Genomic DNA, 13,849 nt, shown 5'->3' on the forward strand with positions numbered 1-13,849 from the left:
ATTTGAATCCGATAAGAATATAACACGCACAGACAAATCAAATGGACTTAATGCCCGATACAGAACAAATTGTTTCGAAACTGATCCAAAAGGTAAGAGACCATGGACCCATCCGCAACCAGCACGGTAAAAACCCCTTATAAAGGGAGAAAAACCCTTAAAATCGGGATTAATATCAGCCCAACGTGGCATCGAATACCTTCATTTTTTATCGCTTGGAGCAAACAATCCATACTTCCTTTATAATAAACTCCTATGCCATTTTTGTCGAGGGGCTGATTCATTATTCGCGTTTTTATGACATCAGCTGGAGTACCAAGGATTGCAGAGACTAAGCCAGCAGACATGGAGGCCAAGAAGTAGGTGAAATAGGAATCGGTCAGCCCCCATCTTAGGTCAGTTATAAATCATTCTTAGGACAACGATAATACCTGAGGAAAGTGTTCTTGGAAGTATCATACGCGGTGAGATCACCAAGATTGACTAATGCAGCACGCTGCGCATTTGGAATAGCTCCAGCCATAAACGCTCGCCATCCACCTGCTCGCAAAGTGCTTTTAAAAAAGGCTGAGAATTGGAGTTTATCAACAGTCGGAGGCAGCCCTTGAAGACGTCTCTTCCCTTCGTTTTGCATTTTAACCTAAGACTTTCAACAGATCTTTGATAGAAGAATCGAACCTTGATGAGATCGAACGGATTTGAGACGACTTGCGCGAAGGCGCCACATGACATGCCAAGGACAGCTGTGGAAAAAAGAGAAGGACGCTCGCCGAGGTGCGGTCTCAATGCTTGATAGCCACACATTCGGATGCCCGAATACGGAATGTGTCGATAGATTGCAGGAGACATGCCAAAATACAATTTACTTATCCCTTCTTTAAGCACGACTTCTTTGCAAACAGCGAAAAGACCTTGTTTCCGACCATACTGAACATTTCTCTCGCCTTGAAGTTGTAGGCGAGTCTTGGCTACGCAAGATGTTCATGGCTTTTATAAAAGAAACTCTCTTCACCTAGATCAAGAGGATAAGTAGCGAACTCCGCACAACAGGCTCCGCCTATGCTGCTCAAGTAACGAGTCGTAAAGTCATTCATATCATCTTTTACTGAAGAGCGATGTTCAAGTAAGTTTTTTTAAAACTGATTTATTAAAAATAATATTTGCAGATAGAAAAATATAGTTAATATGCTGGATTATTTTGAGCCAGTAAGATTGATCAGGGCGTCGACAGGAGATCTGTTTTCTTGAAGAGATTTTATGGCGTCGTTTCGACTAACTCCAGTGATTCCCATCAAATGAGTTATGTCTTCTTCTCGTAGATCGCCTTTTTCAAGCGTTTCTGTTCCGAGGACCATTCCTTTTGCTTCTGATTGCTCTCCTTTTTTCTTTTCGAGCATTTCGACATAGTTTTCGGCAGTAACAACTTTGCCATTGAGGATAACTTTCATCGATTTCTTCTCCGTCCGTGTAATCCTCGCAATTTTGTGTTCAAGACTTTCCCACGCCATTTTTGGACAACATTGAATTTCAGTTTTCTTTTTACGGACTTTCAAATGAATAGTCGCGCAGTGGTCGCATTTGTGGTTGGGCGAGAATTTTCCAATCTTTTGGCAGACTTTTCTATGCGAAGGCCAGCTCAGCTCCTGACACTTTCTTACAAATTGTCAGTTACAATATTCGATATCCATAGTTCGCTATTAAATTTACCTTGAGCAGTATCTTGATTTGCAGGCTGCGCATTGAAAGGGACTTTCATCTTTGCTGCAGTATGTGCAAAAGAGCGTTTCATCCTGATCCATTGAGTCTAAAAGTTATCATTTTTCGACGAAGCACCGAAAGAAAGCCCTATTTTTAGGCAGTGACTTGGAACAGAAATTGATAGGAAACGGAGAGTAGAATAGAATCATGATCACACTGATCAATGAAGAAAAAATTCAGACAGAAAAATTAGTTTTCATCCATCTTCTCGGTAGGCTTTGGAAGTTGATTTATTATAGAATCAGCAGTCGTTGTTGATGTCATTTGAGTGGCACTAGATCTCTCGGAAGCAGTTGTGATGTCCGTGACGAGGGTGCCATCAGATTTTACGGAACTGAGCCCAGAGAGAGTGGATTTCTCCGATCCGAGAACACTTGAAGAGGCAGCCGACTTGACGGACTCTTTGTGAGAGCTATAACGGTATAAGATAACAATTCCTAAATATATTTTCACCTATTAACCGAGACTTCTGATCTCTCCTCGTCGCCCTCCATCAAATCGCCAAGTTCAGGAACTACCTTTTTCATCGCCCGCTTGAAAGCGCCATCAATTGCATCAATTCTTTCGGCGGCTTCGGACTCTTTTAGTTTTGGTTAGCTTCATTGATTCGTTTGAATGTATTACCAGACATAAAGGAGGTTTTTCTCGATCTTGTTGCTCCGTCGTCATTCGATTGAATAAGAATAGGTTCTAGTTTTACTTTAATAATGCACATTTGCATATTTTAATATACCAGTTTGTCTATTATTTTGGTTCGCGAAGGGACTCTTGTGCCCCTTCGCTTTCATGATTCCGGTAAAGCGCGCGTTGATCGACAGTTTCTGCTCATTTTTAATGACGATTTTAAATGCCTGCCTCGATGGCTTTGGTTGAATAAGCGACATAACGACTTTTTCTAAAAAGCAGATTCTATTTAGAGGAATCGAAGATTGCTGTTTTCTCGAATGAATTGTTTTTGAAGAAAAGAAGTGTTAGAGTGTGAAGAGAACGGTAAGAATCACCAGTAAATGCACCATCCGGTATAATGCTGACATAAGTTTTCAATATTACGCGCTTCGTAGATAAGCCTGTCAACCTGAATGAAACACAATAAAAAAGAGAGTTTAGGTCAAGGTCTATTACCTGATCTTTCACCGAGAGAGTATTCGTATTTTCGTCTACTTCGTTGAAGTCTTTTCCCTCTAACTTTGCGGTTACCCTTTGAATCTTTACTTTCGCGTCATCGGCTTCCACCGATATTTGACCATGCTTTTGGACCCGGCGATGCTGACTTTCAGCGACGACGGGGTCTATTTTATTTGTTGATAATTAGTTAACGAAATTTTAATACCGTTAATGAAGGCTTCCAGAACAGCCAGAATGGACTCTTTATTTGACCTGCACATGTCCATGCTCTCGAGGCAGATTTTCTTAAATGTTCCGTCGACGCCCGTTACTTCCATCGCATTAACCAGCATTCTTGTCAGTCGGAATGGCACTTTTTCCGGCACATGTTCTCGCTTTTAGCAAGTTAGAATTGTAGGTAAAATGCTCACTTTTACCTTCATGGCGTTTTCAAAAGAATCGCCGAAATCAATATGCGCAATCTTTCCAGAAGTAGTGATGATCAGAATGTTGCTCACGTGTCGATCGCCTAATCCTAGTATGTATCCGACCATACTCATCATGGCCAGGGAACAGACAAAGTTCGTCCTGCGCTCAAACCAAATGTCAGCAGACGCCGACTGGAGCCATAGAATTCGCGCTAGATCGTACCCTCGGTCTTCAGTGACCTTTTGAACGTATTGGAACATTTCAACTTTTTGGAGAATTGAACAGTTTTGAATCGCAGAATCTAAAACTGCCTTTAAACCATCTGACCAAGTAATTTTTTGTACCTTGAGGTAATCTTTCTTTTTCATGCTCCTTTTCTGGATGAGGTGTAACGTTTAATCGTTTTTGACGGATCCACTTGAGCAATTCATTGATTGTCTCTAGAGAAACAATCATTAAACCTAATCAACGTTGATTTCGAACCAGAGTTGTCTATCCATCGGACGAGACCACTTTGAAGACCGTTCTCATTAGTCATAGGGATAATTGAGTATTTTATAACTTCGATGTCTTTCTTTCTCAAATTATTGTTCATCTTGATCAAACTATTCATAAGGTCGAATAACTGCATCACGCGCTCATCGAGTCGCAAGTCCTCCTTCCCTAAAAAGGACATGTTAAATACAGGGTAAAAAGTGGACATTAACCTTTGAGCAAGAATTGGTGACGCTGGCCGTCAGAGCCATTGATAAATATTTTCCTAGGTTTCTGCTTCGATTTGAGAATTTCAATTTCAGAAGCGACAGAATGGATTCTGACGAGATCCATTCCTGGCTGATATGTTCCCGGTATTGCCAGCTCCATATCTTTGACTTCCAGTAGTTTTGTTGAGACCTAAAAAACATAAGTTTTACATTTCAAGGCAGAAAGTAACCTTTTTCAAATCCAACTTCGTCATGCCGCTCGCTTTATCCTTTATCTTTCGTTTAATTTCCTGATACTTCCTCATTAGATCTTCAAGATCATTTTCTGTTTCATCTCCATTCAAAAGTCGTCTTTGAAAGATATTAAGTAAAATGGGCGTCTCAAAATAAAAGAAACCTGAGATGACGATCTGCACTGGTGATGTTCTCGTGGAAAGTGCTTTTGAACTCCACTTCAGAAAGATTTCTAGTTTGCTGCGTATTTAGAACCATCTCATGAAGACCGCGCATTCGTCGCTTTATGTATTCAATCTTTTGACGCCTGTCGAGCTCCTGGTTGTTCTGTTGACAATAGAACTTTTGTAAGATGTCTAAAAATCTTATTACTGCATCAAAGAGTTCGACAAACCTTCCAAAGCTTCATTCCACTGATCAATCCACAACATCGCTACCGAAACAAGCTCCGTTGAAATCATTTCAGCTTCTTTAACGAGATTCCTAAAATTTCGAGTAAGAGTTTGTGATTTCGCGGTCAAGTACTTCGAATGATCACGAATGCGGTTAATGATACTTTTGGCGAGATCGCTTTGACGTTCGTTTTCTTGGGTCGCATTTTTCTGGGCATAAATGAGCGACCAAAGTATCCCTTGAGCATGCTTTTCTCCAATATGCGAGAGAATTTCTGAAGGTTGGCTAATTAAATCATTTTTATTTGAACTTTTACCTGGAATGTTATCAACTTTCTTCATATCCATGATGGCGATTAGCTGTGGAACAACTTTTAGCCAACGCTCTGGATCGCAAGAGAGCGGTTCGTTTCGAATAGTCTCTAATAACCGTCCTTCACTCGCGTGCATAAATTCAGACGTCTCTGCGTCTTCAAGGTCCTTGTTGATTTCAGCCATGATATTCAATATACGAAGCATATCCTGTAGCACTGATTTTTGTGAGAGCTTCACAGACTCGTAGAAATATTTGAGAGCATCCACGGAGAAGTTCGCGATTTCTTTGTAAATCGGTGATCGAATCTGCTTGAATAGTTCCGCTGCTTTTTCCTGATCGTCTTGACTTGAATTTTCCCGTTGGAGTTGAAGCTGTCTAACTGTAAGCGCGTCCCCTTCTCGAATGCGACGGACAGAATCCAGAGCGAAATTGGCATACGAATGAACTGCTTTATATCGTCTTTTGATGAACTCACGGCTTTGCGCATCTTTTTTATTGAGGGCGTCGATGGCTGTCATGTACAGGTCTTTGATCTCACTCACTCTCTTCGTCAGAATCGGAATTTGATTCGGCTGAGGAACAGTCGTTCTCCTCATTTCTGCCTGCCTACAGTAAGTCATCGCTAATACTATTCTTTCGTCGTCGGACATACGTTCCCGGTCGCGCAAATCCTTCAATCTGTTTTTCAGAGGTTTCAAATCGTCACACAACCGCGTGATAATTTGAATGCCCTTGTCTTCTGATTTAGGTCGCACTTCCAAATCAGGTATAGCAACATGCTTAACGTATTTGTAAAGCGCTCTAATTTTCAACGGGGAAATCTTCAGCGATACTTGTCGTCCTTGTATATTCTCAACAAGCCCCGGGAAACTCAGCATTTCAACATAATTCCAACTATCGATGTTAGGCAATATCTTCTTGATTGTCTGGCGTGCGATCTCTGTTCGTCCAGATTTGGCAGCAAGTGACATGAATTTAAGCATTGATCTTTTTCGGGTGATTACACTGTGAATACTCTATGATCACAAGACTGTTATTTGTTTATTGAATATCTGTAACATATGGGTAGATGCCCTCCATGACTTCGGGAAGTCTGTCTTGACTATATAGATAATAAACCCAGTAGATGAAACTAAATAAAACGAAAGAAGAGGGAAAAATAATTCGGGAGAGATTATCAACAGAGCGAGCGAACTCTTTGTAAAATGTTGCTCCCAACGCCAGCTCTTTTTCATTAAGGGTTGTGTTCTTTGGCACAGCAACTGGAGTACTGACATCCATCATAGGTATGCTTCTGAAAACACTATGGTCACCATTATATTGACTTCAATTGATAGAACCTTCTACTAAGCGATGCGTAGTTAGAAAGCGGAAGAAGTTGCGACTGTGAAATTGACTGAGGCATATCTTGGCCGAATCCCATGAAGGAAGAACCATACGGGCCCGAAACAGGTAAAGTTCTTCGTTCAATCCGCTTCTTTTGGAGAATTTCGAGAAAGCCAGTTTTCTGACGTGAGATGAAATTGACCGCAGCATATTCTAATAGAGCCGCAAAAACGAAAAGCATGCAGAAAGACATCCAAATGTCTATAGCTTTTATATACGACACCTTCGGCAATGAACTGGATGCTCCTGACGTCTGTGTCGTAATTGTAAGGACAGTAGTGATGCCTAGAGCTGTGCGCGCAGGGGCTGCCTCAATATTGATCCAAAAGGAAACCCAGCTTAGGACAACGATGAGCAGCGATGGAACATATAACTACAATTATCAAGTAAATGTTATAAATAAAGAAATTTACTTGAATAAGATAGTAACCCATTTCACGTTTCAAAACAAGAATTCCTTTTAAGCAAGTGAAAGTACCAGTATTGTAAACTTTGTCACAGTTGGCTTAAATTGGGTCAAATGAAAGAATCATATAGAAAATAATATCAAGTATCGACCCATGACAATATGATAGCCTTTGATAGAAAACTGGGGCAAAGCGAGAGTCTTGGATAGCTGGATAGCATCAGTATCTTGCCACACAAAAATCAAATCACGCTTGTCGTAACCGAACGATTCCACTAAAAATAATCGAGAAATCGCTTAGGAATGATATTACGTTCTATATTGCATTGCTGCAGATCCATCGGGAAGATCAAAAGATCCATGTAGCAAGCCAGTGTTAGTGTTATTCTTATTGAAACGTAAATGTCACCATTTTTGTAGACCCTGACTAGCTTTTTATCGATTTTACGAAAAGGTTGCAATTTTTGAAAGTGATTTAGTTTTGAGTTTAAATCTCTTCCTTGTTATCTTGAGTGACTTTATGAAAGTTGGCTTTCTTCTCGTTGGCGAAAAACAAATCAGGAAGCCAGAAGCGTTGGAGAATAGAGGGATGCACGACAAGGGAGTCATCATCAAAAAGCCCATCGTAACGTAAGCGAGGATCATTCCACCGCATACGGAGAAAAACATTCAAGCGATAGTCCATCGTTGTTTCGGCGATCGAGTCCATTGAATTGACAAAAATATTAATCGAAATGTTTGAAGGCCGCTGTTTATCGTTCGGGCGTATTTTATTATCATAACCCTGTAGAATCCGCTCAAGTAGAAGCGTCGGATTTTTAGAGGGCGGTATGGTCGGCTGTCTATCGTTATAGCCTGAATTCTTAACAGCGCTACGGATTTGGGCGCAAATGAAGGCCTACCGAAAACGATCCTCGATTGCTTTCGTAATCATATTCTCCAAAGGAACGGCCACGAGTATTTTCTTGACTACCATAGTAATCAAAATTATTTCTCCCTTGATTTGCAGTCTGTATATTTCTGTCATACTCTGCGGATGAGCTATATGAATCGACATTTCCGTAGGAATCGCCAGACGGGCGATAGCCATTGCCTTGCGAACCTTGAAAAGGACCCCGATTGCCGTTTCCGTAGTCTTGAAAGTTACTCTCTCCATAACGATTTTGATTTCCGTAGTCTCCAGTGTTTCCATATCCTCCTGTGTTGAAGTTGCTCATTCCAGTATTTGAGCTTTGCTCATTATACGAATTATCTATCGAAAATTAGCGAATGTATAAACCCGGCCTCACCATATTTGTTTCTTTGCTGATTAGTGTTCGACCATTTGTAGACAGCTAATGCCTCCGAAAAATATAAAAGCAAAAATCTCATTTTCTCGTTTTCACAAGTACAGTCTAAATCTGAAGCGCAGAAAAAAATAACTGATTTAATTAATTAGCGCGATTAATCACCCGTTCCTGATATTAAAGTGCTCTTCCGTGTCATCCCTGGGGATAACACCGTTGTTTTGTTGTTTCACTAATGAGCGGAGAAGAAGAATTTTCTGCCATTCTTCGATGACCAGTTGAACTCCATCTACACGACTGCCATCATCAGCTGTAGTTCCACATAGTCGACTTTCCCACATTTCTTGAATTGCGATCTGCCTTTGTCGATTCGCCGTCCGATGAACGATAACTTCTTCGAGCTCTGAGCAGAGTTGCGCGTTGAAAACAGTTACGTAAACTCTTGAGTAGTTTTTGTCTTGCATTGTGAGGGATGTTTCTAGCTCTTTACGAGCCTCGATTGTCCACTTTTTGCGTCTTCGTACTTAGAGTTCTGCACTGAATGGACAGCTCTATAGAAAGCGCCGTCGAAAGAATTAACGGGGATAATTTGGTGAAGACGCTGAAACTCGTCCCAGTTTCCCAAATGCCAAGCAGCTGTTGTTCCAAGTTTTACAGCATCAATTTTCTGATCCTCAATCTCTTCATCAAACTCGTATACCTTCGTACATAGCTCGTCCCACTCTCCAAGAGCCTCTAAGCAGCGCATATAACCAAGTTTGTCATACGGATTGTCATTCCCATCGGCATAAAGTGTCTTTGCTTCCTCCCATCGATTAAGCTTCTCGAACCACTCTGCACTGACCGTAATTTCATTCCCCTTTGCGAATTCAAGAACTCCCTCAGCAGCTTCTTGCTCACCTAGCTTCTGGAAACTCTTTATGAGACTTTCGGCGATTTTGCGTTCCTTTTCTTTATTATCTTTTTCGCTAGTTTTGTAGAGAAATTCCATCTCTCGATAATGCAAAGCCTTTGCATATGCATCTGTTCTTTCTGCACAATCCGCGAGCTTGCCGATTCCGTTGAGACCACCGAAAGCCTTAAGGGATCCTCCTGGTTGGTCAAGTCTCTCTTTGTCGATATCAGACAATTCGAGGAAATGAGCAAGATCCAAGAAAAATGACAGGATACCTCTTGGAGGATCGGTGTTCTTGCCATCGATGATTTTCAGTAGACCTTTTGTGATATGATCTCGATAAGGTTTAATAGGATCTTCTGGAATTCGCGTTGCTTCGGAACCATCAATTTGAAGCTCGCGAACAGGCTTAGGCTCTGCCCACATAGCGTAAAATGAGCAATTGAAGATGATCAAATTTATAGGAGTGTTATAAATCCGATCTATTCCTCGAAGACCGCGGATAACATCAGATTTGCTATGGCTCAAAAACATTTGCTGATTCGTACTTGCAAATCTTTGAAATCTTCAGGGGTTTGGCAGTCAACTTCAAACTCTTCTTTGAGCCAATTGTAATGGGCAGTGTCATGCTCGTCCTCACCCTCCTTAATCATCGATTGATCGAGAGAAAAGTCATTCTTCAGCGCTTGATCCTCGAAGATCATTTCAGGATCTTCAGATGGCTTCCATAGACTTCGAGTTCTCATTTGGAAGTAATCATCGTATTCGTCTTCCCATAGATTGAAGTGGCGCATTCCGCTACGCATCGACCTGAGACATTTTATCGCAGTCTCTCGAAGGACATAGTCGGTTGTCAATTTAGAAGGATGATCGCCATGATTTTTTATAATGGTATGCTTGTTTGCGGCGACTTCGTACTCCAAGGCGATAAGAATCGCTTCCGAGAGAATCATAAAGTAATCAGGCATTGCAGTACGTACAATGCGTGCCTCCAGAACGACGAGTATTTCACCTCTGAGTTGATCCGAGGACGTAGCGCTCTGCAGCATCGTTGCTAGCGGACGTAGAAGGACAGAATAATGGGCTTCGATGTAGCCGAATTTTCCTATTGCTCGGACTAAATAAATCGTCGCTTCTTCGTCCTGCGGATCGGTAGATGACTTAAGCTTCTCGAAAAGCTCGAGGATATACCGGACAGCCCATCCCATGTAATCCTTGAACTCGTATTGAAGATTGTAAGCCGCCTGATAGATAAGCTGAGCGAGTTTCTTCCGCAGAGGTGCGTGGCTTATATCTTTCTGTGTATCCATTGTTTGTCGTATATCGTTCATAAAGGGCAAAACGCGTCGACGCATTTTCTGCAGAAGCTTTTCGAACAGACCGAGAATGTTTGATTTGATGTCTTTCTTTGCTGAGGGATCTTGTGCGATGCGATGTAACTCTGGCATTACTTTTCCTAAGTGAGGGAGGATATTTGTTCCAGCCCGTTGTATAAGCAGATCAAGAGAATGAAGAGGAGCAGTAACATCGCCTCCATGAGAGAGTTTGGCTTTTATTAACTCAACAGCAACCCTGATGATGAATTTCTCGTCAGGGCATCTGCATTCGTTGACAAGCATCTCATTTATACTCGTGAATCCATCTTGCTTGTCATTCTTACTGTTGGAACGGCGCTTCTTAGTTATTTCCTTATACTGGTACGGATCTAGTGCTCCCAGCCGACCAATCATTCGCAGGGCCTCCTCATTAATTTCATGCTGCATTGTTTTCTTATCTGCAGTTACCAAGGCTAACATGTCATCCATAAGCTTTCGGTGCTTGAAATAGGGACTAATAACGTAGTTATGATGCTCGATGAGCGACGAGAGACAACGAAGTGCGGATACTTTCACAGTTGGCTCAGTTGTTTCAACCAACAGTCGGTAAATGAGCGAAAAGAAACGATTCAGGGTGCCTTTTTCTAGTCGTGGACCGTTGACAGCAGATATTGCGGATAGACAGTCAATAAGAGTGCATGTCATTCGAGGAGGGTAGCTTTGGACGTATTCGTAAGAGAGTAGTGGTTCAATTTGACGAATGGTGGGGTCAACGAAGAGAGATAACTGGGCCTGGTTTGCGTGACGGAAGAGAACCTAAGACATTTGTAAGACAATTTTAAAACCAAGAACCCAAAAGGGGAACATGGGGGTAAGATCGCCAGGGCTTGCTTTAGAGCGGCTTTCCACGGTCATTGGGGCATGAGTGACCTCACGGCCAGGATAATCCGCTCACCGAAGTAAGGCCTTCAATAAAAGAAAAATATTTTTAGATACTTCTATTGAACCCCTTATGGTTTCTAGTGGATATCACTAGAATGCTTTTTACCTCCAAAAGCCTCGCAGAAGCTTGATCGGGCATCTGCAATTGTGTCCACAGATCATTTATCATCATTCTAATGTGTGGCATCGTCTCTGCGGCATTCATCGCATTCAGTCGTCCAATGATTTCCATCACGGCTTCTTGCACCTCCAGTCTGTCTGTGAAATTCTCTTCTTTTATCGGATACGGCTGGTGAATCGCGTTCATGATCCGCTCCAAGTTATGTTGATGAATGAGATATGCATCGAACTCGGGCTTCAAGGAGCGGTAAATTGCTAGCTTTAGCTGAGTCGATTGGCTTTCCTGCCTGTATGGAATGATCGTATCAGCAATTTGTAACAGTTTTCGGATAATATTAGAAATCGTTGTTTCGCCAACAAGATTGGGTCCACAGGTGGAAGAATGGATGATGAAGAGACGCAAAACCCGAGTTACTGCTTTAGCGGCAGCGATTTTCACCTGAATTTTTTCCTTCGGGTTGAAATATTCCTTCCAGCGATAGATGAGTTTTTTATACCGTGAGAAATCCGTAAATTCGAAACACTCTAGCGCTTTCAAAGAAGCAATTCGCTTTCTGACGGAAACTCGGCCAAAGTCGAAATCCTCGCCATTTTTGAATGGTATCAAAACAGAAAGACTGGATAAGCAGGAGTGATCGTCCGAATAGCCATTCATAATTTGACTAGGAAGGCGTTCATTGAAGAGGTTTTTTAGCAGGACCTGCTCCATTCCATGTGAGACCTGGTCACGGGATATCTTCGAGTTCAAGGACTGAACGCATCGAATCCACGAGTCCTTGATCTCAATAAGACCGAAGGCTACGATCATGTTCAGAAATTCCTTATTCTGTGGCTTGAACCAGAGCTTCTTGTGGAGATCCGTAAGGCTTATCGAAATCAGTTCAATGCACTGGAATAATGTTGGATCACAATCCACGCTCCCCCTATTCATTTGAAAGTGAATAAAAGCTTCTTTTAGCACACTCTTGAGTTTGGGAATAACTTTAGTGTCGATCTGCTCTTCGAGAACTGTCGTCGGCCTTGTACTTGGATCAGCCAATTCCGAGTCTGACTCGCATATTAAATGAATGATCATTCCCATGCTCAGCAATGCTGTTCCCTGATTTCGTCGGACTGCTGTTTTTTGATTACCAGCAGGCGCGATCTCTTGGAGACAGTACTCAATAGTTTTGACGAAGAAGGGCTCAAACTTCTTTGGATTGAAGGCACAAAGTTTAGGCAACAGTGGAAGGAGATACGGGTGAATATTGATCGAGTTTTTCATCGAACGTTGGTTAAGCACGAGCGTTGAAAGGGTTTGTATGTGCTCGTCGAGAAGTCTTTCGGCAGTGGAGGAGTTAGGTTGGAGGTTGGTGAAGCGCGCGCCTCCCATGGGGTTTTCTAGCGCTTCTTCTTCTAAATCATACTTGAAAACCGCGTCGAAGAACTTCTCTGTTTTATTCTTCTGGGCACATGGATTCCATGTCTGGGCGATTCTTTTAGTCGGTTATTTACAAATAGCCTACGAAAAGAAAAATATTTTTAGTATGAATTAACCATGCCTGAGTTTTTTGAGGCAACTTTTCAATGAGTTAGTATAGTTGTTTTTAGCAGCGGAAATATCTACAAGCAGGTAGCAACATAGAAGCGGCCCTATTCGATCGCTCTCCGTATTTTTTAGTCCTTCGATGATGCTTTTGACGAGATCTTTAGGCCACGCCCGGACATCGCTGAGAGCAGTCTCACGTGAAGCTACAAGATTGAGAATTGCTTTGAGTGCGCTAAAGGCAGCGACTCGCATTTCATTGTGCTCAGAGTTGACGGACTCGCAAACGATTTTTATGAGCTTGGCGACAATTTTATCTGTTTTTCGACTGTTTCGACGCATTGCCGAGCGAAAGTGATTCCTGTAGAAATCGATGGGGTGCTTTGAGGCCATGTGGAAGTAGAATAAGCAAGCATGGTAGCGTTTCACTTGGTCCTCGTGGAATAAGAGTTCGTCGAATTTGGACGTAGCAGGCCAAATCGCCATGCCCGACATGCAGGTAGAATATACAAGCATCATGAGCTCCGAAATCAAGATATCTTTCCTTTGAAAAGTTCTATTCTTGTTGTTGTCGTGAGCTTCCATGAGCAGTGAGGACAGACGGTTGGAAATAATAATGTGCTCTTGGAATATCTCGTGTGAGATCTTGAAGCAAATGTACGCACAGATAGCACCCGCGAATTTTGAGTCTGCACTTCCCCCAGAATTAACGATTTTCTTCAAATTAGTGGCCGAGAAGTCGGATCCTTGCCGTGCGTGGCGGTTGTCTACCAAGAGAATGAGGATTTCCTCCTGCAACTTTTCCCTGAATTCTCGCCATTCTTTCGAGGTGCGCACATTCTCCTCAAAAGTCTTCTTTATGTGCAGGTAGAATTTGCGGGCGCAAACGACGAGATCGTCGGAGTAATGGTCGCTTTGCCAGTTCTTCTTTATTTGCTGCGTCAGCTCGATCGCATATTGCAGGGCAGCGACGTTCCAGCTGTTCGACTGCAGTTCCACCGCCGACATTACAGTAATATCATGTTCTGAGTCTACG

General features: G+C 42.2%; 6 protein-coding genes across 6 annotated transcripts; all 6 read right to left on the reverse strand.

Annotated features, from left to right (window-relative positions):
* Positions 1 to 7: 7 nt before the first annotated feature.
* LOC145706391 (mitochondrial uncoupling protein 4-like) lies at positions 8 to 1,806 on the reverse strand. The gene is made up of 6 exons (XM_081783785.1): positions 1,708 to 1,806; positions 1,013 to 1,653; positions 679 to 968; positions 432 to 640; positions 200 to 390; positions 8 to 156 (listed from the first exon to the last, which is right to left on the reverse strand). Exons 2-6 carry the CDS (start codon positions 1,092 to 1,094, stop codon positions 38 to 40), a joined length of 891 nt encoding a protein of 296 aa, XP_081639911.1. The 5' UTR covers positions 1,095 to 1,653; positions 1,708 to 1,806; the 3' UTR covers positions 8 to 37.
* On the reverse strand, positions 1,194 to 1,799 carry LOC145708977 (uncharacterized). The gene is made up of 2 exons (XM_081786669.1): positions 1,708 to 1,799; positions 1,194 to 1,653 (listed from the first exon to the last, which is right to left on the reverse strand). The coding sequence occupies exons 1-2, from the start codon at positions 1,797 to 1,799 to the stop codon at positions 1,194 to 1,196; spliced, it is 552 nt and encodes a 183-aa protein (XP_081642795.1).
* A 26-nt stretch (positions 1,807 to 1,832) lies between the features above and the next one.
* Positions 1,833 to 2,673, reverse strand: LOC145710002 (uncharacterized). Its single transcript, XM_081787682.1, has 4 exons — positions 2,492 to 2,673; positions 2,383 to 2,448; positions 2,212 to 2,338; positions 1,833 to 2,170 (listed from the first exon to the last, which is right to left on the reverse strand). The coding sequence occupies exons 1-4, from the start codon at positions 2,640 to 2,642 to the stop codon at positions 1,948 to 1,950; spliced, it is 567 nt and encodes a 188-aa protein (XP_081643808.1). The 5' UTR covers positions 2,643 to 2,673; the 3' UTR covers positions 1,833 to 1,947.
* Positions 2,674 to 2,675: 2 nt separating this feature from the next.
* Positions 2,676 to 5,941, reverse strand: LOC145710001 (uncharacterized). The gene is made up of 12 exons (XM_081787681.1): positions 4,939 to 5,941; positions 4,755 to 4,896; positions 4,624 to 4,712; positions 4,393 to 4,585; positions 4,226 to 4,346; positions 3,999 to 4,185; positions 3,775 to 3,954; positions 3,636 to 3,731; positions 3,300 to 3,592; positions 3,089 to 3,257; positions 2,881 to 3,047; positions 2,676 to 2,833 (listed from the first exon to the last, which is right to left on the reverse strand). The coding sequence occupies exons 1-12, from the start codon at positions 5,918 to 5,920 to the stop codon at positions 2,756 to 2,758; spliced, it is 2,697 nt and encodes an 898-aa protein (XP_081643807.1). The 5' UTR covers positions 5,921 to 5,941; the 3' UTR covers positions 2,676 to 2,755.
* Positions 5,942 to 5,966: 25 nt separating this feature from the next.
* On the reverse strand, positions 5,967 to 8,050 carry LOC145710003 (glycine receptor subunit alpha-4-like). Its single transcript, XM_081787683.1, has 7 exons — positions 7,632 to 8,050; positions 7,232 to 7,591; positions 7,043 to 7,163; positions 6,882 to 7,004; positions 6,737 to 6,828; positions 6,278 to 6,696; positions 5,967 to 6,231 (listed from the first exon to the last, which is right to left on the reverse strand). Exons 1-7 carry the CDS (start codon positions 7,944 to 7,946, stop codon positions 5,979 to 5,981), a joined length of 1,683 nt encoding a protein of 560 aa, XP_081643809.1. The 5' UTR covers positions 7,947 to 8,050; the 3' UTR covers positions 5,967 to 5,978.
* Positions 8,051 to 9,422: 1,372 nt separating this feature from the next.
* LOC145710000 (serine/threonine-protein kinase mTor-like) lies at positions 9,423 to 13,840 on the reverse strand. The gene is made up of 3 exons (XM_081787680.1): positions 12,830 to 13,840; positions 11,275 to 12,763; positions 9,423 to 11,042 (listed from the first exon to the last, which is right to left on the reverse strand). The coding sequence occupies exons 1-3, from the start codon at positions 13,819 to 13,821 to the stop codon at positions 9,435 to 9,437; spliced, it is 4,089 nt and encodes a 1,362-aa protein (XP_081643806.1). The 5' UTR covers positions 13,822 to 13,840; the 3' UTR covers positions 9,423 to 9,434.
* Positions 13,841 to 13,849: the final 9 nt, after the last annotated feature.

Source organism: Oikopleura dioica, chromosome XSR, assembly GCF_907165135.1.
Source record: "Oikopleura dioica chromosome XSR, OKI2018_I68_1.0, whole genome shotgun sequence".
Lineage (NCBI taxonomy): Eukaryota > Metazoa > Chordata > Appendicularia > Copelata > Oikopleuridae > Oikopleura > Oikopleura dioica.